Source organism: Lissotriton vulgaris, chromosome 10 (assembly GCF_964263255.1).
Source record: "Lissotriton vulgaris chromosome 10, aLisVul1.2, whole genome shotgun sequence".
Lineage (NCBI taxonomy): Eukaryota > Metazoa > Chordata > Amphibia > Caudata > Salamandridae > Lissotriton > Lissotriton vulgaris.
The window spans coordinates 124,339,158-124,364,536 of NC_141698.1; the positions used below are offsets into that span (position 1 = coordinate 124,339,158).

Sequence of the window (25,379 nt, forward strand, 5' to 3'; positions counted from 1 at the left end):
TCAGAAGGCCAACACAGCTTGCATTGCCCATTGCCCCTGCCAGCGCGGCTAATGACTCTACCAGCACAAAGACTAACCATCTCACTCCTAAAAGTCTGACAGTGCAGACTATTTCAGACCACCAAAAGCTATAGGAATGGCTCTGGCGGCAGGTGTTTGTTATTTTTATTGTATATTGAATAATTAAATAACTAGTGTTGTGCTCGTTTCAAAAGTAACAAACAGTGCCCCCATGTGGCCGACTGCTATAATAGCCGGTTTTGACTATTAAGTGCCGGTGCTGAGCACCGGAAACCACAGGCACAAATTAAGCACTGCTGCTGTTGGAGAACATTTCTCCATCTGCCAAATAAACTATCATAAATAATGTTGAATAATAAACACTCTGAAAAATTACCTAGGAGCTCTTTTGAACAGATGAGCCTCAACCCAAAAATGACACAAAGTCCTCGGGTGTTGTTCAATCACATCAAAGCAACTTCTCACAAAAGCATCACAATTGACTGATTATTATGAACCCTATTCTGCTTCTAGTGACGGTAGGTAAAGATGGATCCCTTTTCGAATCAACACATCAACAGGATGCAAATCTCGATGGTTTGATTCCACTTGAATCTCAGGATTTATAATGGTGTTTACCTTCCTCCTGGCATCTCCCCACAGGTTGCCAACAATTTAAGGGCTCACATTTAAAATCCTTCGGCCATTCCACTAACAATATATTTATGGCATTACTCACTTGACTAATAATTTGTCTTAAAATGGACCCTCCTGCACATTATGTTTAAATGGCCCAATAGGGGTTTGTTTACTATTATGACGTGCCTGGAGGACCGTGTTGTATTTGTTTAATCTGGAAACCAAAAATGTTGAATTCCAAAGACCCATATCAAATTATCACATTCTCACCAATGCTTGAAACTAGGAAATTGGTGTAGATTAAAGAGTCCATCACCTCGATCTTCCGGCACATTGTTTAGCTGTGTAATACAAATTTAGAGTTATCGAGGCAGACCATCTCACCAAGGAAAAAATATTGAGAGGTTCATTCAAAGGCTTTTCATTTTCTCAGATAAGACAGTAATCTTCTGATTGCAAAAAGAACAGTGCCCTTTTGAGGCATCTCACTTGCATATGTCTTTACTCTGGGTATTTTCGATGAATTCTTATTGATGCTTGAACCAGAGTTTGTTGTCTGAAGCAAATTCCTCATTAGCAAGAACTTTGTTTCTTTTTTCAGTGTACATACAACTGTTTAACCTTGACTGTTTTCAATCTACCGGGTACTATCCATCTTTGTTTGACCATTGGCGCCTGTAGGTTCTTTGGTATTTCTTCATTTGCGTATAACATGTACGCTGCAAGACCATGGTAGGGTTCATTGTGATTGATATGCAAGGGAATCCTTGTGTGCCTTTGTTGATGCTTTAGCGGGATGGCCTTAAAATGTTTAAATAATGTATTTAACTTGGGCGCAGAAAACAATCAGAGTGTTAGCGACAGAGCGGCCACAGTCTTAATGTGAGCAGTAACTGAACCCCGGGAAGACCCAAATCAATTGACTCACAAATGTGAATTGGTTTCTATGAAGAACACCTGGACCAGCTGTGGCACATTGGCGGAAGCAGCAAGACAGTTCTTGCAGAAAACATATATACTATTAGATCACAATTTACTCAAACAAAAATAATACAGTTTAAATATAAAGAACGTAAACAGTCCAAATCAAAAGAGTTAAGATGTCAAACATGCAATAAAAAAGGCACAAAACCAAAGAAAATTGGACATAGGGATCAAAGTTAAACAGAAAACATAAACGCCCACTCAGGTATGCATTGTTTTTTCTGATTTTCTCCCATGAATTGGAAAGACATTACTAAAACCAAGTGAAGCACTGCCCGAGTATTGAGTTGACAGTCTTTTGAAGTTGCAAGTAACAGCTGGCAGACAGAGGCCAACAAAGACATGAATGAGGTATATGCATGCTTTTTGGAATGCACAGCAGATGAATTGAGGTAGACTGTACTTAACTTCGCCGCTCACTTTTTAAACCCTAGAAATTTAGAATTTTATGTTCAAAGGACATCCATATCTAAAGTTACTGGTGACATACACATTCTTCACTTCTACTCCCCATATTCATAACCTGTCTGAGCATGGATCCTCAAACTGATTCCTTACCAAAGGGAAAGTTAAGGAATGTAAGGAAAATATGTATCCAGAGACCATCTCACAGGGCTTGTTTACAAGTCATCCAAACTGCAGATGTCGAAATGCTATGAGGCCGATTTACAAAGATATCACACAATGCTCAGAGGGAGAGTGCCGGACAGTGCCATATTTGCTAAGATATAGCACTGTCCAGCTCTCTCCCTAGCGCTAGTGCACAATCAAGCTGGTTAGAGCCAGGTACACACCTCTAAAACACAGGTCAAAGGAATTTGAGTCTTGTCTAACATAGGTTTTGTACTGGAAGGGTACCCTTTCTCCTGTAAAATACTATGCTGAGACCAATTTTAATTTTTTTTCCCAATATGGATGTCTGCTATACAGTGCAGCGCACATGCAAGTCCGAAATGTTTGGAGAAATAAAAGAATTTCTCCAAGTGTTTATGCTAATTTCAAGGAGATATTATTATTTGGCGGAATACCCTGTCTGCTATTGTTAGTAAATTAGCCAAAAAACGTGGGTGGTGGAATGGGAATGAATTGAGTTGAATTGCGGGACTTGTAGAGCGTGCGGCTACTTTCAGGAGTGTCCCGGTGCTAGTAAACAAGCAAGAGCAGAAGAAAGAGGGAGCAATAAAAGAGTAAAATGCACAGGTACTGCCCTTGGAATCCACCCCTTGATGCAATGTAACTGTAGATAATGGTGGTTTAGGATAGGGTTGTCTGCTATGAAATGTTGGCCAAATTAATGCTTATTGTCACATTTTATTTTCACACAATACGATTTCTTTACAGAATTTACTATATTAAATATTCCATTTCAAAAGCGTATTTTCCAGGTACATTGGCAAAGCGCTATTAGTTTTCGAAGACATTTGTAAATTTTCTGAATTATACTCATTCTTCCATGCAGCAAGCTTGACAGATGGATTTTATCTTTTATTACCTTTGTATTCATGAGTTTCCCCACTGGAGTTGGTGTCGTTGACCTCTTTCTGGGAATCAACCATGAGTTGCATAAAATCCACCCGGTCCTGGAAGCACAAAAGAGGATCCAAGTCAGAGAGCACAGTGCTGGCAGTACTGATGGTTAATGGCACTGATCTAAAACCCTACAGGTGAGCTTTGGAAGCCAGAGTTAAATATAATCTTGTATACTTGGCAGGTGCAGCCAGGCAGCTATATATTTCGTTTTTTTTGCCGGCCCCATGCACCTCCTGTAGTGTGTAGCTGGGTGGTCCCAGGCCATAGAGGCGACCACCGCCCCATCAAAGTGTAACTATAAACCTCACCTCTCCTTTGAGGCCAGTCAGTTGTCCCCGCCACCCAACACCCAACCACCTAAATCAGTCAGCTGCATCCGGGCAGTCAGGGCGCACGCCATCGCCCACCGCCCATGTATCAGGGGTCCCAGTCCATGAAAGAGTGTCGGACCCCCATCCGCCCGCACAAGAGTTTGCAGTTTCTCCAGCAGCAATCCCCATGTCTCCAAATCTCGGTCGGCATTCTCATTCACACAAGCTATGCTTAGACGTAGCTCTTCAGCTACTCCCCATTCACGCATATCTGCTGTCCATTTGGGCAGTCCAGGGGGCAAAAGCTGTGTTCAATGTATCGCTATGCGGTGCCTAGCAAGCACCAATTCTAAGTTCATACATTTATATTGCATTCTGGTCCTTGCCTTTGGGATTGGTAGAACTCCAAGAAGACATTGCTTAATTGCTTCCTCGACCCGAAGGCCTGTAGACTCTCCAAGTGTCTCCAACACTCCCACCCAGTAAATAAATATGGGTAAACGTTGCTGGCTTGGCTCCACAACGGAGATATCCCGGGGAGCACGTCATGTTAAACCGTGCTAATCTGAGGGGGGTCAAATATGTGCGGTGTAGGTAATGACATTGTATGAGTTTGAAGCGAGCATTGCTGGCCACTTCCTGGACCTGAGCGTACGCTTGCTTCCATTCACCGTCAGTGAGGGATATTGGCAGGTCTGTCGACCACCTATCCCGAATGTGGGAAATGTCGACACAAAAAGGGGGTCATTAGGATCGCGGACGGACTTGAGTCCGTCCGCGACCCCTGAGTAGGAGGGAACGTCCGCATGGGCTGCGGCGTTCCCTCTGTGCAGATTAGGATGTGACCGCCAGGGTGGCGGTCACATCCTCTATTTTTAACATTGCGGCGGGTGGAGCTTCAAGCTGCACCCGCAGCAATGTTAAAAATGCACACAGTGCATTTGTATATAGAAAGTGGCAGGCACCGCGCGGTGCCTGCCGCTTACTGCATACAAATGCAGGGGGGTACCATAGGTACCCCCCATGTGCACCCCCCACCGACCCTTCACCTAGGGGGCCCGCAACGGGCCCCCTCAGTGAAGTTACACATGCTTTTCCACGGCGGAAAAGCCGCCGCGGAAAAGCATGTTTCCGAGCACATCCTAATCTGGCTGACGGTGTCTGAGAGACACCGTCACCATATTAGTGCTTTTCCGCTGCGGTTGTAAACCAACCACGGCGGAAAAGCTGTGGACGGAAACCAGGACCCACCAGCCATCCTAATGTGGCGGTGGGTCTTGGTGGGTCCGCAGAGGATTTTCCGCATCCTCCATCCTAATCAGCCCCTATGATAGGCCCTAAGTACTCCGTATGAGCGAGAAATCAAGCCCCTAAAGGTGCCTGGGTCGAGAATCACCATCAAGGTGTGGGACTCCATAGGCTCCCAGGAAAGGGGGTCCAAAGCGCACGTGCTATGCACAAGGTTATCGCATACTGCAGAAAGTGTCCCATCGGGACCCGAAACATTCATGCCCATCGGCAAATGAGAGAAAGGTACCATTGAGGTAGAGGTTGCCCACCGTGAGGCACCGCCCCTTGAACCACCCCGTCAAGTCCGTCACAGATTGTACATGGCAAAAATTGCTCGACCATTGCAATGGCAGCGTTCGTACATATGGGGCTTTCCGCAGCACCAACGCGACCTCACATTGCCATGCTCCCACGACCTGACGAACCACAAAGGGATACTCCAGAGGGGTCCGAAATACCATCATGAGACATACCGGTCACCGTTCTCCCATCCCCAATCCGCCAGGAGGTCCTTCTCGACATTGGGGCCCTCCGCACACTATAGCCCTCCATACTGAAGAAGAGAAGCAAGATAATAAAGATGTAGGTCCAGGAGGCCCAACCCCCCTGTTCCATATCTAACTTCAGAATCTACAATTTTACTCTGCTGCGCTTTCCAGCCCAAACCAACGATAGCAGGAGACTATTAAAGGTCCTGAAGACTGCTCTGGGAATAACGCAGAAGGAATTCTATAGAACATATAGGCAGCAAGGGAGGAGCACCATTCAGGCCAAGGCCACAGGACCCATGATAGATAGAGGGAGGCAATTCCAAAAACTAATAGATGACTGCTAAACTGTAAAGGACTGCTCCCATATTCAATGCATATTGTGTATCGGCTAAATGTACCACTTGAATTCCTAGGTAGCGAAAATTATTGCATTCCAAACGAACTCTGCTGTGGGAAGATCTGCCACTCCTGTACTGACTAGTGTGGTGAGTGGGAATAAAACTGACTTCTGATTATTGACCTTCTGTCCCGATACTGTGGCAAATCCCGATAGGATTTCCAGAAGAATGGGCATTGCCTCCTCTGGGTGAGTGATATAAAGCAAGGCATCATCCGCACATAAAGATACAACTTGACCGTGACGCCCCAACGAGTCATGTCCCGTCTCAGTCGGATTGCCAAGGGTTCCAGTACAATGACGAATAGGAGTGCGGACAACAGGCAGCCCTGCCTCGTGCCCTGTTCGATGGAGAGAATTTCAGAAATCACACCGCCATTACGTACCCTAGCAGTCAGTAGATTGTACAGGATGTGAACCCAGGAGATGAATTCATGGCCCAGGCCGATTCTTGCCAGCACTTCCCAGAGGTTTTTCCACTGCAGAGTATCTAAGGCCTTTTCGATGTCTAGAGCTAGAGCGGCAGTAAGGATGTCCATATGTTCCATGGTGTGCAAGACATGGGATAACCTTCAAAGGTTCGTATGTGTATCGCAGCCCGGCATGAAACATCATCGATCCGTGTGGACATGGTGTGTTATAACCCTACCCAGATGCATCGCCAATGCTTTAGCCAGTATTTTAGTATCTTCACCCAGCATTGGTTAAGGCCGATATGAGCCCGGCGTACAAAGGTCTTTACCCAGTTTAGGAAGCATAATGATTTGGGGCTCTCTCATCGAATGTGGTAGGAGTTCCACCTCCCTGGCCTCCTGCAGGGTCTCCAGAAGGCGAGGAAGCAGGAGTTCTGTGTAGGTCTGAGAATATTCCACCGGCAGACCATCAGGACCTGAGGACCTACAGCTGGAGCTATATATTTCTTGCAGCATAAATACTCTGTTATCTTCTTAGAAGTATATAACCAGTAGGGGTTTCAGTATATTCTGTAAATATTCATATTCATCATTATTCAGATCCATGGCATTGAAGTTTTCTTATGAGTATTCATTGTGAACATCCTGAGTAGTCAACTGCAGTTGGAGACCAGGGGCTATCAGCAGATACGTATTTTAGGGTAACCCAGTTTACCAAGTGCAGAACAGTATCTAAAATTAGCTATCTTTTTCTGGGGGTCCCTGACCACCTAACAGATACTCTCTCCTGGTTGGATGTATGACGTTACAACGCATACTTTTACAACGCCTACCTTTACAATGCGGTTTTTACCACGCATACCATTACAACGCATAATGCTTTTAGGCGCTGGATAGTGAATAGTTTAATTTACTATTCCAACTCCAGTCCCCGTGGATAGTAGGGAAGGTTATTGGATAGTAAATTAACCTATTCCCTATCCTAGAGCGCCCCCCAGCGCAATGCGTTGTAATAGTTTGCGTTGTAAAAGTTGCGTTGTAATGGTAGGTCGTTGTAAAAGTTGCGTTGTAACGGTTGTATACCCTCCTGGTTGGTTCTGAGAGTGATCAGACAAGAGCTGAGGGTGGTGTGCGGTGGAGTAAGCTCAGTTTAGTTGTAGGTCTGAAAGCCAATTAAAATCGACTTTTAGTGCAAAATGTACAGCAGCCATGGGTTTATATCCGCACATACACAATTGCTTATATAATGTTAATCAAGAATTTATTTTTGTATAGGATGATGGAGCATGCTATGTCCAATGTAGCCTGCTGCTTTGTAGACTACTGGACTCGTTGAAAGACCCCTCCCCCCAAAAGCTGGAAGCGAAACCACAAAGGATGCAAACTAAAAGAGATACCCTGGGTAGCACCCCTCCCAACTTTGCATGTTCAATAACAGTGCCAAGATCTGTGAGTAAGCAGTGCTTCTGAGATACTCTTTTTGAGTATATGCATAACATATTTCCGAGCATATTTGCAAATCCAAGAATAACACAACATATAGCGTTCATGCTTACCATTTTTCAAAATGTACAACAAATGATTTACAATATCGATAGCACATGTATTTCATCACCCTAGAGGTGGAACATTATCTTCATCGGAGCTACTGTCATGTTATCAATGGATGCGCCTTTCTGATGCCAGCGTTGTACAACATGCCCCAAGTGGCAACAACCTTGCATAACGTTGGGGTGAGTACTAAAGTGCTCCTTCACTTTTATGCATCAATGAGATATATGAAAAGTCTAGAAAGTGCCCTCTTTGACACATCTCCTACTGTTACTAACTCCAGTGCCCTGATAAATGCCAGACAAAAGGTGATACAATGAAAATAAGACTTGGGCATGTGGCTAGAGTTAATACTTTGGGTCTTGTATATACTAATCGGTCCAACTCGTGAATCAAATCAGGTTTCAGCTGTCTGCTCACTCTGTACTTGTGATATAGATCCTCCTCAATTTAGTACAATAAAGTTATCCTCACCCTACAAACCCTCTCCTGCTGCCTTCTCCTCTTCTAATGCATCGTAAAAATCATCACCCTCTTTCCCATCACACACAGTACAGACATTTTGAAGGGAAAGTAGAAAAAAAACCTTACTCCTATAGTTTGCACCTGGTTACCACTCCTTCCACTTGGTGGTACATTGAATGCACAATTTTATAGTTTTCCATACATTTGCTACTTAAAATGCTTGGTACACATGAATTGCAGATCGCAATACTGAATCGTTAGTAGGAAATTGATCATTCTGTTTGCAAAATAGCAAATTGGGATTAATTAACAACCTGTGCGCCTGGGACCCAATCACCACCGAAGACACCATCCGCCTTATGAACTCCATCCATTCAGGATCACCAACCGACCCATGCCCCCACCACATTTTCAACAAAGCAAACTCCATCATCGCACTCCATCTCCGCGATGTCATCAACTGTTCCTTCAACTCCGCTACCTTCCCGGAAAGCTGGAAACATGCTGAACTCAGCGCCCTTCTGAAGAAACCCACAGCAGACCCCCACTGAACTTAAGAACTACCGCCCCATTTCGCTCCTCCCATTCCCTGCCAAAGTCATTGAGAAAGCCGTCAACAGTCAACTCGCCGCCTTCCTCGAATCCAACAAATCCCTCGACCCTTCACAGTCCGGCTTCCGAGCCAAACACAGTACCGAAACCGCCCTCATCGCAGCAACAGACGACATTCGAACACTACTAGACAACGGAGAAACAGTTGCCCTCATCCTACTTGACCTCTCCGCAGCCTTCGGCACAGTCTGTCATAGCACCCTCATACAACGCCTCAGCAACATCGGAATACAAGGGAAAGCTTTGGATTGGATCATCTCATTCCTCGCCGGAAGAACCCAGAGAGTCCGCCTCCCCCCTTTTAGATCAGAGGCCACCGAAGTCATCTGCGGCGTACCACAAGGATCATCACTCAGTCCCACCCTCTTCAACGTATACATGAGCCCCCTCGCATCAATAGCACGCCAACACAACCTCAACATCATCTCCTACGCAGACGACACTCAGCTGATCCTATCCCTCACCAAAGACCCATACACCACCAAAACCAACCTACACAAAGGGATGAAAGACGTAGCCGAATGGATGAAGAACAGCCGCCTAAAACTGAACTCGGACAAAACGGAAGTCCTCATCTTAGGATCATCCCCCTCCGCCTGGGACGACTCTTGGTGGCCACCAGCCCTGGGAACCGCACCCAAACCTACGGACCACGCACGTAACCTTGGCTTCATCCTGGACTCCTCCCTCTCGATGACCAGACAAGCCAACGCAGTCTCATCATCTTGCTTCAACATACTCCGCATGCTCAAAAAAATCTTCCGTTGGATCCCCACCGAAACAAGAAAGACAGTCACCCACGCACTGGTCACCAGCCGACTGGATTACGGAAACACCCTTTACGCCGGAAACACAGCCAAACTACAGAAAAAACTCCAATGAATCCAAAACGCCTCTGCCAGACTCATATTGGACATTCCTCGGCAAGCTCACATTTCTGACCACCTCAAAGACCTCCATTGGCTCCCCGGCAACAAGAGAATAACGTTCCGCCTCCTCACCCACGCACACAAAGCCCTCTACGACCAAGGACCCGATTGCCTCAACACGCGACTGTCCTTCTACTCCCCCTCCCGCCAACTACGTTCGTCCAATCAAGCCCTCGCCGCCATTCCGCGCATCAATAAATCCACCATGGGGAGAAGATCCTTCTCCTACCTAGCGGCCAAAACCTGGAATTCTCTCCCCACCCACCTCCGACTTACACAGAACCACCTCGCCTTCAGAAAGCAACTAAAAACTTGGATATTCGACAAATAAAGCACCCCCCCCTCAAGCGCCTTGAGACCCTATGGGTGAGTAGTGCGCTATACAAATTCCCGAACTTGAACTTGAACTCCCTTTAATCTATTTCATTTACTTATGCTAGTGGTTGCTGTCGTGTCCCACTCTACACATACACGAGGACACAGACTTAGTATTTACGAGCTCTTTATTTAACATCTAGCTCGGTTCCCGTCCCTACACTAACTGACCGTTTCCTGTCTTGACCCCACCTCTTCCCCTCTGCCCACCTAGCTCCTCCCACCCCAACTACTAGACAGTCAACTCCATAACATCTCCCCCTTTCTTAACAAAACAGCAGTGAAGTGAAACTTAGTCCATTTCTACAATCAGTCTCTTGGGAGGCTGCACTTGGCGTCGGGGTCGAGCCGGTGTAGACACAATGTTCTCTACCACTGGTTCTTGCACCGTAGAAGGTGCCGAGTCAGGCGCGCCAGCCTCTGGGCTGCTATGGCTCTCCGGCACGGAAGCTGTAGGTGTGCAGTCACGTCTTTCAGGAGGGCACTTCTTAAAGTGGGATGCATGTCGGGTGACTCGCCTGTTCTCTGACTCCGCGGTCACCATGGTGCCCTTTTGCTGCACAATCGTGAGGGGCTCGTCTTTGAAACGACAGTCAGTTTTCTGGCGCTGCTCTTGTTTAACAATGACCCTATCACCTTACTTGAGGGAGGGGGACCGGGCCCTCCGTTTGAGATCAGCATGTTCCTTCATCTTCTCCTTGTGGTACTGATCTGTTGCAACCATGTCCTTGATCTGGTGGTCTGAGAGGGGTTTCTTCAGGGCTCCCTCCCAGGTTGGGATCCGAGTTCTCGGTGTCCTCCCAAGCATGAGAGTGGCAGGGCAGACACCCGTCGTGGAGTGAGGAGTGGTTCTGTAGGCGCAGAGGACTTCATTAAGTGCTGCTTGCAGATCCTTTTTCTCGGCGGTGGCCTGTTGGAAGGTTTTCTTGATGGTAGACATGAACCGTTCGACGGTCCCATTAGCTTGCGGCCAGAGTGGGGTGACCTTGCGGTGCTGGAAGTCCATCTGTTTCGCGAAGTCGCTGAATTCATGCCCGTTGAACGGGGGTCCATTGTCCGTTTTGATGATTCTGGGAACACCCCAGGTTGCGAAAACCTCCTCAAGTACTTTGAGAGTACAGGTGGCGTTGGTGGAAGAGATAAACTGAGCCACAGGGAATCGGGAATATTCATCCACAATGACGATCACATACTTCCCTGACTGCAGAGGTCCGTAGAAATCCATTGCAACTTCTTGCCACACTCCGTCCGGTAGTGGGGTCATCTGAAGCGGTGTAGGCGGAGTGTTGGGGCCGGTTAGCTGACAGGGATGACAATCCTTCAGAGTGTTCTCGACTATTTGGTCTAGAGCTGGGAACCAGACACGCTCTCTAAGCGCTCTCTTGGTGGATACGACCCCACGATGACCTTCATGTGCTAGATCGACTACTCCTTGTCTCAGGGTGGCTGGGATGACTATCCGGTGGTCCCTTAGAAGGAGGCCATCTTCGGTTATTGAGAGTTCATCAGAGACGTGTCGGAAAGCCTGGAGCTCACTTCTAACCTCCGGATTCTCGTCGTCATCTTGCGGATGATGTCTCCACCTGTTGGATAGTATGCGTTTCATCACGATCTGTAGAACATTGTCCTTGTTGGTTGCCTCCCGGATGGTGTCCATTGGTATGGCTGGAGGGCGAGCATGACTTGACACGAAGTGGATGTATTCCTCTGCTATGGATGAGGTTGGCACTGCAGAGTCCCGGGGGTGACGGGACATGTAATCAGCAGGGTTGTCTCCCTTCCCCAGTTTGTGAATGATTGTAAACGTGTACTCCTGCAGCCGGAGGCCCCACCGCTCAATCCTGGGGGGCATCTTGCTCTTCGGATTTCCGTATATTGTCACGAGCGCCTGATGGTCAGTAATGAGCGTGAAGTGTTTCCCATAGATGAAGATGTGGAAATGCTCGCACGCCCACACGACCGCCAGGCTCTCCTTCTCAGGCTGGGAGTACTTCCTTTCCGGATCGGTGAGGCTGCGGCTGGCGTAGGCGATGATCCTCCGTTGGTCCGAGTCGTCGTCGTACTGAGCCAGGATCGCTCCTAGGCCCACCGGACTGGCGTCTACGGTGATCTCTGTCTTTCGTCTGGGGTTGAAGTAGGACAAACAGTCAGACGATTCAACTGCCTGTTTGATGTCTCTGAAGGCGCGTTCGCAGTCAGGGGTCCAGTCGAAGGGCTGGTTGGACTTCGTGAGGAGCCTCAGTGGATGGCTTATGGTGGCATAATCGCGAATGTAGCGAGCACAGTAACTCGCCATCCCGAGAAAGGAGCGTAGATCGTTCACGTCAGCTGGGCTTGACTTCGATATCCGCCGCGTTCTCTTCGGCTTGGTCATATATTCGTGAGTTTTCCTAAATTTCCGCCAACTCTTGTGGCTTCCTTAGCAGTCTTCGCCTCAGTGCATCTGAGTGGCATCCTGAGATTATTTGGGACTTGATGGCCGCATCCGGCGAGAAATTTGTGAAGTCGCAGTACTGGGACTGGCGCCGCAGTCGGTGTATGAAGGACGTTAGCGGTTCATCCTTGTCCTGGCGCTGTTGATGGAACTTGTGTCGCTCATAATCAACATTTCTTTTGTGCAGGAAACGATTGTTCAGTATGTCTTTTACTTTGATGTAGGTGTCACTGTCGTTGGTTGGGATCTCTCGCACTATCTTGCTGATCTCGCGCCCTCCGAGATTGCGAAGGGTTATTATCTTGTCCTTGTCTGTCTCGATTTTAGAGCCTTCAATGTAGTCCTCAAAGTCCTCCAGCCACTCCTGCCATTTCAGGCCCATGCTACTTCCGGTGGTGATTATCAAGGGTTCCGGCGCACGCAGATGCGTGCCTTTGACCTCCTTCTTCGTAGAGGGGTTTTGGGCATCTTGCGCAGGAGGGTTGGACATCTTGGTAGTGGCTCTTCCGGGCTTGCACTTGACACTGGTCGCGGTCACCGACGTTCACTCTCACTATTGTTTGCTGCAGCTACCACTGCTTGTTTGTTCCACTTGTTAGCACTTGTCTGGCAGTGAGTGCTGGGCTATCAGGACGCAGTGCGTTAATTTGGAGGCGCCAGTGCTTGTTTTCGACCTTCGCCTGACTTAAAGATGGCCGCCTTTCAATCAGGTAGGGTTTGTCCCTTGGGCTGCCTGACCTTAAGATGGCCGCCTCCCTCTGCAGTCCACGAGGTTCTTCTCTCACTCTGGGCACACACGCACTCGGTGTTGGAGAACTTACAGTTGAGCTGGGCACTTTCACAGCGCGTTGGGGTAAGCGTTGTCTGTCTTGCGCTGGCCTCGCGCACCGCCTGCTGCCTGACTGGTCTTTGCTGCCGCTGGCCGATCGAGCGCTGGCTTCCGTGGGGGGTTGCGCGTGCGTGGGGCTCTTCCTTCGCCTCCTCTCGCCTTCGCGGCAGTGCAGGCTCACCTGGGCAGCCTCGGAGTGGGTTTCCGGCTCCCCGCCGGTCTCGGCGCACTGCAGGCTCTTCTGCGCGTCCAGCGCGGTCGGCGTTCTGGCGCTCTTCACTCGGTGCCCTTTCTGCCGCGTTTCTGGCGCTCTGATTCAGCGCTCTTCTCGGGGCACATCAGCGCTCGTTCGCTGGGTTGTCGCTTCCCTTCTCGACCCTCTTCCACTTGCGAGGGGAGACCTGGCCACTCCTGGGGGCTCGTCACCGGCGCCGGAGGGGCTACGTTGCAGCGGAGCTCACTCCACGCTGCAGGACGGGGCACTCGTGAGTGGGGTTTCTTTCTCATCCCACCCTCGTCGCCAGCTGTCGTGTCCCACTCTACATATACACGAGGACACAGACTTAGTATTTACGAGCTCTTTATTTAACATCTAGCTCGGTCCCCGTCCCTACACTAACTGACCCTTTCCTGTCTTGACCCCACCTCTTCCCCTCTGCCCACCTAGCTCCTCCCACCCCAACTACTAGACAGTCAACTCCATAACAGTTGCAACCCAGCTGTCGTCTGTATTGCGACTCACAAAACAATAGTACATTTCGCCCTAAAACGTGTATTCCGAGGTGTGTAGAAATTCGATGGGAAGGTTCTCTTCACCCCGATTAAGTTTCTAATTTTTTCCTAACCTGCCTTCAAAAAATCCCTTTCATTGCACCCGACATTATTACCAGAAGAAAAGCACACTTTCCATATATCTGCGGTTTCACAAAGCATGGAAAAGAATGGTGTTACAAGTTGCATGAAGAGATTTGTCTTCATAGCAGCCAAGTGCCAAAAATGTTACAACACCAGAAAAAAAAGACAGACAACATATTGAAAAAAATTCTTGAACACACCAGCAGTCAAATATTGCATGCAGTTGGAGATCATAGCCAAAGCACTAGCCTAGGACTTCCAAGACCCATAGCTTTAGTCACTGTTCAAGGCAAAATTACAAATGTAAAGAGAACATGACCTATCATGCAATAACCAAACAGCATATGTTGGCTTTTTGTGCTGGACCGCACTGTCCTATTCTTTGTGCAGATCATGCATTTGCCTGCATAGACTGAGACACAATTTGCAAGCGGGTGACACTGCTAATGCACGCCTCACAGATCTTTATATCAAAACGCGAATAAACCAGTTGACACCTTGCCAAGTTGAAGAATTACTGGGAAAGCAGGTGGTTGTAATAAAAACATTATCCACTTGATAGTTGAATTTAGGATTCCCACATGGTCTGGCAGTGTCTCTGTTGAATTTCCCTTCTCATTAGCAGCATTGCTGGGAATGGGAATGCAGGGATGGACATCTGCTGTCCCTCTCAAGCCTCCATCTTGTTTTAAAAAGTGGCCCGCTTCATTATATTTAAAGATGCAGGAGGTTTTCTGACCATTTAGGAACATCCAGTTTGAGATACTACTGACTACCACACCAGTCTCATCACAAAAGGAAGGACAGCTTGGTGATTATTTGGAAATTGCACGTTGTTGTTTGCGAATGGCCTGTAGCGTATCAGGCCCTTTCTTCTTTGAAAGAAGATGAGGCTATTCATGCAATAATTGTGCTTCGGGGTCTCTCAACTGGCTCATAGCCAGTTTAATGAACAGGACTACTCAGAAGTGTAAAGGTAAAGCAACACAAGTCACTTTCCTCTTGTAGAATACCATCAACAATCCATCAATAACAAAGGTACTGAATGTGTTATGTCAATACAAAAACTGAGGACTTATCTCCAATTGTATTTTAAATGATGCGGATTTCGGTCATTTCCTGGGTCTTTTACTCCATTTATTTCTATAAATGGTATTAAATATATAATATAGTCACAGACTTCTGAGATCTCTGAATTGAAAGCTATTTCCCGCTTTCTCAAATGTATCACAAATATTTGGACTGAAATTTCTGGGCCCTCCCTGAGAGCAACATATTGAGTGACCTATACTGAGAATCACAATATTAGATACCACACTTCTTAAAACAATTTCTGTGTTTCTTTGTTAATGTTTTATTGCAGAACAACTAAAGCCCTCACTGAAGAGTTGCTGATAAATACATTGGTAATTTCAAGCTTCCGTAATACCATTATTATAAGGCATTGCATCCTTCCTGTGTCCTTATGCATTAGCCTTTAGCGTACATTAACACCTTCGCAGCGTCGAACGTTCAGCGCCCAGTGCTGAACATTCGGAGAACGAATGCTGGCCCGTCGACCAACGGTCGTGCGCAGCACTGGCAAGGTAGTGCTCGCGACGACCGTTGGCCGACGGCAGCACTTAAAGGGTTAAACATTGACAGTAATTACTGTGCAATGTCACTGGAATTACTTCCGGGATTTCTAGACATTTGCACCATTCCCCTGCTGCACTTCCATCAAGTCCCATTGAAGAGATCATGGGCAAGGTTTATCCTACTTTCATGCAACGCACCAAGAAACCTTGCTGCGTTGCGTTGAAAGGGAGAGGGCAGGAATGTGCCATATTTCACATCATGTGGCGCATTCCTGTCCTCTCCTTGCACCAGCGCACAATGTGCTGATAGTGCCGACGCGCGCATCCTTGCGTCATGGTGCAAGAGTCCCTTTGCTGCAGACAGGATTGTTTTTGTGAAGGAAGGGGTCTGTTCCTGCACAAAAACAATCCTCAGAGGCATTTTCCTGTGCACAGTTAGAAAGAGGAAACAACAAGGGGAAATAAAGATATTTCTCCTCGTTGCACCTCTCCCGAGAAGGCATAGCATTTTCTCACATTCCGAGGTTTACCAGTGTTGGTAAATTGGGGAATACACCACAATCCATAGGTGGATGCTTGGGAACACCCACGCCACACCCATGGCATGCCTTTCCATGGCAGAGTAACGCAAGACAGCGACTTGATCTGCCTTGCGTTACTTGGACTTACCAAGCAGCGCAGGGCCACACAAGGTGGCCTTGAGTTGCTTTATAAATGTGACTTAGGGATTTCATTATCCTTTGCAACATCCTGTGTGACTCAAGGGCAACACAATCCCTTGATAAATCTGGGTCCAAGTATGTACATTTGTTCATTATATCTTAAAACTGCATTTGCTTGGAACATTAGTCAAAATATTGTGCCCGGATTCTAAGCATGCTGCTTTTGGGTCTGTGGATATCAGAGGCCAATACATCCCAATTCAGGCCGGTATCAAAAAATTGCTATTCTGAGCTTTCTCCCCAGCATGGGAACGACTGCACAAACCTGAAAATACCGGGTCCATTAGCAGTTATTCCTCCCATGGTCCACAGAGAAAATCACTGGCATTTTCCACCTTTTTCCAGGAGGTGGAAAGTGTCACCAGGAAACTGATGTGGGGTTTTGGGTGTGGGGTTTAGGGCAAGATATATGCCCCGGAAAGCAAAGTCTGCTCCTTCCAGTGCTGCTACAGGGGTCGGAGGGTGCCAGGCTGTGCTGCTGTCCGCGACCTGTGCAGAATTTAAGTGAGGTCTGATGTCTTTGAATCAGTGGCAGCCGCACGGATCAGGGTGGGGGGGTAGGAGGGAGGTCAGGGGGTATAAAAAAAGAGAAAAAAAACATACCTGGTTGGCAGGTCTCTCCACCGTCTCTCCCCTGGGGCCGGTACAGAAGCACCTAGGCTCCCCTGAGGCAATCACAATGCTGCAATGCATTGTGATTGGCCTGAGCGCCGTGGTCCGGTGCTCAGGTGGGGAATGGGAGCCTGGGCAGGTTCTCCACCCAGGCTGTAATGCAGCCTGCGTAGAGAACATGAAAAGTGCGCATGGCGGTTCGGTTTGACCAGCCCGAGAGGGCTGGTCAAACATTCATGCGCATTTGGAGTGGACAAACCACTCCTCCCCCTGCTCCTCTGTCATCGGAGTAGCCCCGCCCCACCCACAAACCTGCTGCAGGAGGAAAACATAAAATGATAACCTCGAGTTATTATCATTTTATGTTTCCTTCATTTCACTGCTGCAAAGCAGTGGGGCGATGCTCCTCCGCCTTAGCCGCTTCGAATCCGGAATGATCACATCTGGACTTTGTGGACCTAATAATTCTAGGCTTGGATACACTAATAATTATGGGTGTCGGAATTCCAACCAGAGTTATACCTCTGGTTGAACTTCCCCCACTCGATATCAGGGTTTCAGAGGCCAGAGACGTTTCTGCTGGCCTACCTGTAACTGGCATTGACTTTTAACCAAATGCCATTGTTTTCTAATGTGACAGCAAAAGATTGTGAAGTTGGGAAATTAGTTGGTTAGTGGTACTGATATTACCTGCAGGCAGTAATGGCTGTTAACCTTAATTATGGGTACACCTCGAAGGCTGTTAAAGCTGTTATTGTCCTGCATGTAACAGCATTAGGCTACAATGCAGCAAAAGACGACTGTACAACATCACCTTCAGCGATCACACTCAATGTGCCAGTGCCATAGGAGTAGCCAGGAGAAGGAAAGAATCATTGCATTTGACATATAACACCAAAATGTGTCTATTTTATGTTGGCAGTCACAGTTTTGAGGCTTTGCACACTCACCTCATGGCTGCCTTTTTTCCGCTTCGCCTTGATGCTGGTGACGGCCCTGCTGAAAAACTCCATGGTGTCTCTTGGGAAAAAACTCAGGCCCATTTTTTCCGCAATTGGGACAAGGAAAGGTAAAGCCACTGAAAACCAAAATAAAATAATGATGGGTAGTTCAGTAATAAGTAACATGTAATATTGTATTTCCCTGTACGGGATGATGTTTTCTTGGAAAATGCCTTCTGCACCCTAAGACTGTGCCCAATACTGCTCTGTAAGCAAATCCCTTCGACTAACCATCACACGTTGTGCTCAAGTCAGCGGGCAATTATTCTATTGTTACTTCTCCACAAACATGTAGTATTTCAATAAGTGGGGCTTCCGGCAGTAGTGGCTGATGTCTGCACTGAGTGGCTGGGTGGGGGAGAGGGTGTGGGAGGGGGGACTACGACTACAACAAAAAAACAAATAACAAATAAAAGAAATAACTCACCTGTTCGTCCTACTGCATCAACGTTTTTCTCCTCACGAGTACAGACTCATAGAGGGTCATTAGGATGGCGGGTAGATCACCACCGCCCGTATGGTGGTGGCGATCTGCCCACCATAAACCACCGCCCGCATTGAAATTCCCCCCGCCACATTACCATGAGGGGGGGACACCGGCGGACGGAAAGTCCATCTGCCGGTTTTCGGCCCGGTCGAAGAGTCGACCGGGCGGTAAAGCTGCTAACATAGTGGCGGTGTAACATGGTGGCGGTGTCTGGGAGACACCGCCATCCATATTAGCATGTCTGCGGGGACATGCCTTTCCATGGCGGCAACGCCGCCACGGGAAGACAGGCGGTTCACGCAATTGGGGGCCCGTAGCGGGTCTCCAGGGATTCTGGGGGTGGGGGGTGCACATGGGGGTACCTATGGCAGTTTTTATTTATTTATTTATTTTGTTTTATTTATTGAGTGTTTTATAGAGCGCAAACCAGACCTGTGAGGGTATCAGAGCGCTTTACAGAAGTATCAGGTTGGATACAGAACAAAGGCGGAGGGAGAGTCCAGGGATAAGGAAACAAATAGAAACAATATATAGTAAAACAGTCATAACATTCGACTACTCTAAGGGATAGGAACAAAAACGATGCAGTAAAACTAAAAAAGCAGTCTCATCACCCTGAACGATTGTTCAACGTGCAGGGTGGGTAATATAGGGGAAGGCAGCCATGGAATAGTGCCATGATCATAGGTAAAGGCAGGTTGCGGGGAATGTAGCGTGATCTTTAGGAGAGGAATTTGCCCATAGGAAAGATTTGGTCTCCTTTTTGAAGTGGGCTAGAGACGGTATTATTCTAATGGCGGGTGGGAGTGAGTTCCCTATTCTGTTATGATGTGCAGTTCCATGCACAACATGGCAGGCACCGCGCCATGCCTGCCACGTTGTGCATGGAAGTGCACAACATTCCTTCTTGGCATTGGCAGTCCGTCCACCATCCTAATGACCCCCATAGAATCCCCTGCAGCCAATACTGATGCTCATTCATGAGAGCAGTATCAAGATTGGCCAGAGCGCTCAGGATTTGTGCTCCCAAGGAGACTGCGTTACATGAGGACACATAGATGTTTTGTTTGTCCATATTGCAAAAGAACCACCAGCATAGACACATCACCAGGGGTGCACCAGCACAGACGGTGTACAGGTGAACACCCTATGCAAATGTTTTCTAAAACCAAAGAGAGGAGAGCAAAGGTTCTTTGAGGATAGTATCAATGACGGAGAAGTTAGAACATTGATGCTTTCCTACCTGCAATCAGGATAGCCAGGTTAAGAAAGCCAATTTTCAGCACTTTCTTGATGTGTATGACGAAGGGGTCATTGGGGTTGTTTAGCGAGTCAATATTCACACTGAAGGCGGTGCTTGTGGTTACATCCAAGCTGTATGCTCCAAAGACGCTGAGAAGAGAATGGGAGAGTTCAATGGATTTCTAAACTATTTTAATGATGACAAATCATGCTTGTATTTTGGGGTTACTACCGATGATCTCAAAGTGAACTACAGAGCATAAGATATGTCATCCACTGTAGAAATAAATAATATTTCAGGATGGATTCATAAAAGCACTAGATATGCTGTTCTATGTGAACCTGATTACAAATTAATAGTATTGCTCTGCCTACATAGAAAATATCATCAGCATCACCTCGACATCATGTGATTCTGGGTATATACCTTAATCTCCTTGTGCCTAAAAAATAAGAAAATGGTTTGTATAATGCACTCTTGTTCCCACAATAAATCTCTCTAATGCCATTGAGCAAAGTTTGCACTATATAACACTGCCAAAAAGAAAAGAAAACACGTGAGGAGCTGTCCCCCTCATTAACCCCATACAAACCCGACTTAACCAAGTGTTGCACCATAGGCATACTCACTCCTTCATATTCACAGGTTCATCTTTTTCTATTTTCTTTTCGATATTCTGCCTCAAAACGTCCCCACATTGTTTAATGATAGGAAACATCTGAAATGACAGGAATACCAGTGTGGAAGTGCTTTATTAGTCCACTATGTCCCATTTTCGCCAGGTACATATTGTCAATGATGGCAAGTTTGCATGCAACAAGTATTTCTAGTCTAGAATATAAACAAGTTTCCTTTTGTTTACACATATCAAGTCTGGTAGCTTTTAGGAGGTGAATACTTTAAAGCAGTTTATAGAGGGCAATTTGATTTAGCTGGCATACAAAGGAGGACACTGCTGCTTGTGTGGAGGAGAAAATAGTACAATGCCCTAGAAAAGTTACGGACAAAGTGGTGAGTCTGAACTGTGCAACTGCTGTTTGTTATTATGTTAAACAGCTAGGTGTGCAAAAGTAAAAGTCTTAGATGATTTGGGAAAAAAAAGGAGCATTTGCCCTCTCAGCAGCACACTTTGCTTCTGAGGGAAAACGAGTCAGCTCTCCAAAAAACAAACAGAATTAAATTGCCTTTTCTCCCTTGAAACAACTTGAGCAACAGTGTTTGTGTGTGGGTGGGTTTGTGCCAAGGTTTTTGGGGTAGTGCAAAGATATGTAGACAAAGGAGTTCTACACGAATCAAAGATGGAAATGGGATGTTTGAATCCTTGGAAAAAAAGTGGAATCTGGTGACATCTGGAAACACAAAAGTAGGACACCCTACTAGGAAACTATAGCTGCGATAAGGACCCCGCTATGTTCTAATTCACTGGATTGAATGCGTCTCTCCTGAAATGGAGTCTAGAAATCAACTAAAATCATATTCAATCAAAGTGAAAAGAAAATCAGGTAGCATACATTATAAAAGGAAACAGAGATAAACATGAATGTCAAAATGCTGATTTTAACAAAGAATATTCAAAGAGACACAGCTTTGCTTCAATGAAAAGGCCCTTGAATGCATTACGTTTTATTGGCTTTTCTTAACTGTTTAGGTCGAATTTACAGCTATAGCACTCTGTTGTCAAATACCTTTTGTGACCAGTACCTTATGTACTGTGGGCTCTGGGTTGTTCCCTTACACAGAACTTCACTGGAATACATGTGTCTCTATTAAAGTAGGTGGTGGCTTATTTGTTGGATTAAATATGTATCAATATTTGTTTTAAATTACTCAGAACTTTACCCGGTACTCTTAAGTAAATCCTTTGGCCATGACAATGTAAAGAACCCATGGTGCTCTTTTTTTGCCCATAAATTACAAAAGAATTGTTGATCAGCTTAGTAATGCAACTTTTTGGAAAAATATGGTGTGCATGTATCAGTATAAAAATGTTATCAAGGTAAAGGGTCATGAGTACTTCTTTGATGAGAAGCTCTTTAATTAAATGAACTTAGGAAAGCATACTTAAATTAGTGGGGCTGAAGTATCCTGTTAGCGCCATCAGTGAAGCTTGTGCTGGCGGCCTTCAGATCCAAGTTGGCTGAATCTAATGCAGCAACAGCGTTTTCATCCTCAACATTGGAGGGAGCTAATGTCAAAAAACCCTCTCCTTGTTAGGAGCTTTGAAATGGAGGTTAGTACTAGAGAGGTTGCTTTTGAGAACTATGAATGATAGAGTATCTGCCAATCACACACTGTAGAGTGCCTTGTGATATCTTTCCATAAAGTCATGGGGGCTTTTTTCTGAAGTGAATGAAAAGTGAGACAAGTTCTTTAAGTATGGGACTGCCTACGGTCGCTTCTTTGAGATCCTGCATAATGTCTTGATTGGTGGTCGGGATGGAGCGATCAGTATTGCACTTAGTTAGTTACATCCCACTCAGGAAGAGGAGTTTACTCTGGTGTTGGTACTGTCAAAGCATTGTTGTTGAATCTATCATTAAATACAAGATCCATCCTTCTCCCTTCCAGAGGCATATACTCATACAAGAGGAAAAGCAGTTTAATGTGAGACTTAATTAAGTCAGTCTCCACAAGAATGCCCCCCAGTGAAATGAAAAATAACTTACTGCTTTGTTCCAGAAAGCAGCCAGAAGGTCAAATGTTGAAATTTCCCATAGTACAAGTTTCAGGAGATAAAGATTAACTACCCCCTCCTAATGGTGGCAACTCCACTCTGGAGATAAAGGACCCATCCAGTTGTAAGCAAACGATATTCCCCCCTGAATACTGCAATTCCTCAATCTCAGACACAGATTCATTATGAGCTTAGTACAGAGTTTAACCTGGAGTCCACAATTTTTACCCAAAATAAGGTAAAGGAAAGAGAAGCAAATCTCCCTGATCGAGCTGCTGTGATTGGAACTCATGAATTAACAGTTGACTCTTCTAAACAAATATTTGAGTCCATTGGTTTTATCCACGCAAATATTGTAAGGAGAGCAGCACCTCGTGATTTATACCCTCTGTTTCAGCCTCACAATCATGCTTTGATGTCCAACTAAGAAGGTAGCATTCACGACTCTGACTATTCAATAAGCAGGTTGGGGAAGGAGGAAAACAATAATACAATCTGATAGCACTCTTGTGTGCTTGGAAGCGCATGATGCTGATCTTAAGTTTGAGGCTTCACAGTTTGAAGGATCTGTTAACTCTGATGGCTGACATTATAAGATGCATCCCAAAAATTACAAATACCGTCTCTACTTTTATCAAAGGGCAAGAAATCATGTCTCTGCTAGGCTTACCCACTGCACATATTCTCAATACATTTTCAAACAAACTCCAAAAGATCAAGCAGGCACACTCAATCTATAACATGTATTAAGGAGCAGTTAGAAAGACTGATTCAGAGATTTGCCTGGTTTTCTAAATGAATGGAGAAACTCTAGCAGTGGGTCTCTGACCCAGAGGATAGTCAAAATCAGCAGCAATTTTCTATTTAGAACTATGAGTAATACATCTAAGTGCCCAAAGCAAAGCAAGGAGAACTTGCAAATCATCAAAGGAGGTCAATTCTTCTTTTTACAGATGTTCTTGTATGTAAATAAAATAACTAAAATGTCATCACAATGAACAAACTAATCAAACTACAAAATTACTACAAAGTAATCAAATTCATAAATTCATTGGAGAGCATATTTTAGCTGATTTTGACAGAGTTGTAACAGTAATAGATGTACATTACAACTCTGTGAATTAGAATATACAATCCACGTTTCCTCATTTTGAAAATTTGACAGATTTCAGAATAAACAAGAGAATCCTGACTAAATCATTATCAAGTAAAATGTTGAACACCAAAGAATAGCGTGGTTTTATAGATAGGATTTAAGATTCAGTCTTGAGGTGAAATAGGTTCAGACAAATTATTCCTCAATTTCAAGCCTTAGGTATTAAAGCTGCCTTGTTTCAGCAATCTAGCTCAGTTGATTTATGATGACAAATTGCAGTCATTTGCCAACTTAAGTCTACACAACAACCTTTGCAGGAATTAAGTTCCAAAAAATCATGTACTATGTTTTTAAATTTTTGGAGCAGTAAAAGTTCAGGTAATGTGTTCTCTATAGGATCAATATGATTGCCATATGATCTGTACTAGGAGTTAGGATCTCCCAATGCATGGTGGGGAGGAGGGTGGCAGGGTGAATGAATAAACACCTGGCTAGCTAAACAGTACAGGATTCTCTTTTGGCATCCAGAAACTTAGGAAGAAATTAGGCACATTATTCTGGAGTAATTAAAATTAAATAGTACTTTGCATTAATGCATTTTAGTGTTAGATTGTGGCACTTTTATTTCTGTCAAGATAATGTGGGCTTGATACTGACTGTTTACAATTTAAGCATTTTGCTATTTGATTTATGCACTTTATTATCTGCCCTTACTTAATTTAACACAGAAAATGACAGGAAATTATTTAGAACATGTATGGTTTAAGAAGTGTTTCCTTTAGCAAATGGTCTTAATAATGGATAAAAGTGTTTGGATGTTGAAGCCTGGATTTTATTGAAAAATCTCACATTTATCCTTTGACAAGAAACTCATATTCCTTATAACATATTGTATCATTTCATTATGGTAAAATCTTGGGGCCTGATGTATACTTTGGTTGGTAACCTGCTGTCTATGAGGGTGTGGACTACCACCCACCAGATTTTGAGATCTCCATTGGCCCTGCGGAGATCTTTGTGCCTTCATAGGAGCCGCTGTCATGGCGACTCCTCTGAAGGCACTGATAGTTTGGTGAGGACCTGCCATGTTTCAGGCAGTTTTTCAAAAACAAACTCACAAAGTGGCAGTTTGTTTTTGAAAAACAAGAAAGGAATTTTGTCCCAGAGTGTGGGGGGATCACTATAATGTATTTCAGTTTGGTTCACCAAACACTTTAAAGAGTGCAGATGGTCTGATGCACCTACACTGATGATCCCAACTCTGTTGCGTTGTTGGCGGAGAGTTTCCAACAGTAGGGTCATTGGGGGCACTGCCATTAGGACATGATGGTCTGTTCGATTCAAAATACAGCAGGTGGGAACCTGTTTGGCAGACAGAGTACTCCACCACATTTGTGGTGGAGTACCATGCCCACCAGACTCTAAATCAGGCCCTGATTCCAAAGATTGAGACAAAGCAAATTTTTTCTCCAAAACCTGAGATCTAGAACTATAAAATTGACGGGAAGATAATGAAGATCAATGGTTTTGGGTAAACTGCATTCGCTCCTCAAAACAGGAAGGGGCCCATTACGATGGCGGTCGGAGTTTGATTATGATGGAGTTCGCCATCATCATGATGGTGGGTGGAAGTGTTGGGAAAGCGTGGCGGTTGGAAAGACCACCAGGGTTCCGACAAGCGGTCCTTTTCCGACCACCTGTCAGAACAGCAACATTGCCCAGCATTAGGGCGGTGCCTTGCAGACACCGCCGTTGGGGTCATGATATCCCTTACCGCCTACCTGTTCATGGCAGTTAACCCACAAGGAACAAGTTGGCGGAAAGGGAACTTGGGGGCCTGTAGTGGGCCCCCCTTCAGCCTG

At 45.7% G+C, this 25,379-nt stretch overlaps 1 protein-coding gene across 1 annotated transcript in view; it reads right to left on the reverse strand.

Moving 5' to 3' along the window:
* LOC147684818 (cytochrome P450 3A5-like) overlaps positions 1 to 25,379 on the reverse strand; it is a 127,925-nt gene that overhangs the window by 41,637 nt on the left and 60,909 nt on the right. The window contains exons 6-9 of the mRNA XM_086940693.1: positions 20,377 to 20,465; positions 19,748 to 19,896; positions 17,967 to 18,094; positions 3,116 to 3,203 (exon numbers count right to left, since the gene is read on the reverse strand). Coding sequence (XP_086796819.1) covers positions 3,116 to 3,203; positions 17,967 to 18,094; positions 19,748 to 19,896; positions 20,377 to 20,465 — 454 coding nt within the window. The remainder of the gene's footprint in view (positions 1 to 3,115; positions 3,204 to 17,966; positions 18,095 to 19,747; positions 19,897 to 20,376; positions 20,466 to 25,379) is intronic.